Genomic DNA, 2,277 nt, shown 5'->3' with positions numbered 1-2,277 from the left:
GCCATGACATCTGCATCAGACACAGCTGAAAGATTGTTGCTCATGGATACAATGTGCCTATGTTGCCTGAGCCTTGACATGAAAGGTTACATTGTAAACAATGGAAGGCCCTATACTTTTTAATGCTCTCCATCTGATACAGTCAAAATAAATATAAATTTATTAAAAATTAAAAAAGGGTTTAAAGAAACCTATAATAGGTTTCTAAGAGAGATAGAATCTGATTTGAAATAAAATGGGAAAAAATGAGTCAGTCTAAAAGTTAATTTTACTTTAAATAAAAAGCTCTGATGAAACTGGATGACACTAGCATATCTGCATACCTGAAAATATCTCAGAAAATAAATATTTACTTTCCTATCAAATAGAATAATAGAAGTTTCAGATTTCACTACTTATTGCTAGTCATACTACAATGTAATGCTAGATTCATATACAAGCAGCTCCTCGCAGTGTTGGGACATGTTTAGTAAAATACAAGCAGCTCCTCAATGTGGTGAGCAACAATACATAATAAATAAGCAGCTCCTCATAATGTTGGGATACATGTTAAACAATATAGAAGCAGCTCCTTGAAATGACAGGATATACATTTAGTGGGGATATCGAGGATGAAAAAATTTTGTCAGCTGGCAGAGGCTGCCATAAAAAACAACTAATACATGCTTAAAATTCTGTAAAGGGTGATGATAATGTCCTAAAAGAGGAAATATAAAACCATAACAACTGCCTGAAGGGTGCAAAAGGTATCAGCATTAGGAAAGTCTGTTCAGAGATTTTCATGGAGAAGAAAGTGATCATGAGTTGAGGGAGGTAAAAAAGATTCTTAATACATGATACAAATTCTTCAGCATGCTCCTAGCCTTCTCGGGTGAAATCAGGAAATCTGTAACCACAGTTATGCTCAGCTCCACTTCTCACCCAGATGGAGCCCCAACACTTCTGTTGAGAGAGTAGATACATGAGTGGGTACAAACCTTGCGGGCTACATGATCTTTGTCTCTTGAGGCCGTGGTCTGGGTTCTCCTCTCTCCCTCGGTTGTTCCCCCCAGCACCCTGCAGGGACTCGGCCAGAGGGGGAGGGGGTGGTGGAGGCATCAGCAGGGATGCAGTCACATCCCTGGCCACCCTAGGGTAATAAACAGGATGCACATTTATAGGTGGTGAAAATTCACCATGAGCTTTTCTTGTTATTCTTGTGGAAGCTCAAAAACTTTACAAAACCTGTTGGCTTGGAACAGCATTCTGAAAATAACCTGAAGTATGATGGAAGGGACTCAAAAATTTGCATACATAAAAGATGGGTTCCATACATGCCAGGCAGTCAGAATATGTTGAGGAAAAAAATCAAGTAAAACGGAAAATATCCAAAAGTACTGTTATGAATGTAAGCTCCCCATGCTTAATAAGGAACTACAAATTGGAAACAATACGCAGCTAGTCAACATGGATAAAAATGTATCTCTTCCAAACAAATAATGAAGGCGCTAACATCTGGCCTATTTTTATATACAAGCCCAAATTTTCAGTAAATATTTGAAAAATAAATCAATCACACAAAACAATGATATACAAATGACCCTTTCCTTCTATATGACTTAAACATGTTTTTGTTTTACAATAACAAGGCAATGTTCTATATTAAATAAAAATTGAGAGCACCCATAACTGGATTTTACTAACCAGAAACACATTCTGTACATACACAGCTTCAAAACACATGGTAACTTTTAAACAGTTTCCCAAGAGATGGAATCATCATCAATAAAATAAGAAACTAACAATACTTTTAATGGTAATGGTACTAAACTACTATTTTGCCATCAGCTGAGTGAGCTATGTTGCATGCAACTGACTGGCACCTATTGACCATGCTACCATTTCAGCTGGTTTTGTGAAAAATCCATACATTGGTAAGTTACTGAAATACTGAGCTATCAAAAAAAGATGGGAGAAAATAAGCAAATAGTAATTATACTTATAGAATGTGTGTAGACATCTACATTCTGCTAATAAGAACTTTTATGAGCATAGAAGTAAAAATATAATGGAATTACGTACCACCTGCAGCAGCAACTACTGAATGCTAACTATGGTAATACATACTTTACCAGCCCACAGTGAATACGGTAAACAAAGGTATAGTGTATACATTACAGAAGAAAGTATTCATAGTAAAGAATCTTATCTGGCCTAAAATGATGACAGGTCCATCATTACTATATCAAACCTCCTGCAGGTGTTTAAAACAAACTATTCAAAGCAACAATCAAAACC

General features: G+C 36.2%; 1 protein-coding gene across 2 annotated transcripts in view; it reads right to left on the bottom strand.

The window, feature by feature from the left end:
* The window catches only part of LOC119587105 (forkhead box protein G1-like), a 10,489-nt gene that overhangs the window by 1,262 nt on the left and 6,950 nt on the right, over nt 1-2,277 (bottom strand). For both annotated transcript variants that reach the window (XM_037935856.1, XM_037935855.1), the window contains exon 2: nt 978-1,129. In XM_037935856.1, coding sequence (XP_037791784.1) covers nt 978-1,129 — 152 coding nt within the window. The remainder of the gene's footprint in view (nt 1-977; nt 1,130-2,277) is intronic.

Source organism: Penaeus monodon, chromosome 22 (assembly GCF_015228065.2).
Source record: "Penaeus monodon isolate SGIC_2016 chromosome 22, NSTDA_Pmon_1, whole genome shotgun sequence".
NCBI lineage: Eukaryota > Metazoa > Arthropoda > Malacostraca > Decapoda > Penaeidae > Penaeus > Penaeus monodon.
The sequence above is the reverse complement of the archived record's forward strand: the minus strand, read 5'-3'. Positions and strand labels throughout refer to the sequence as shown.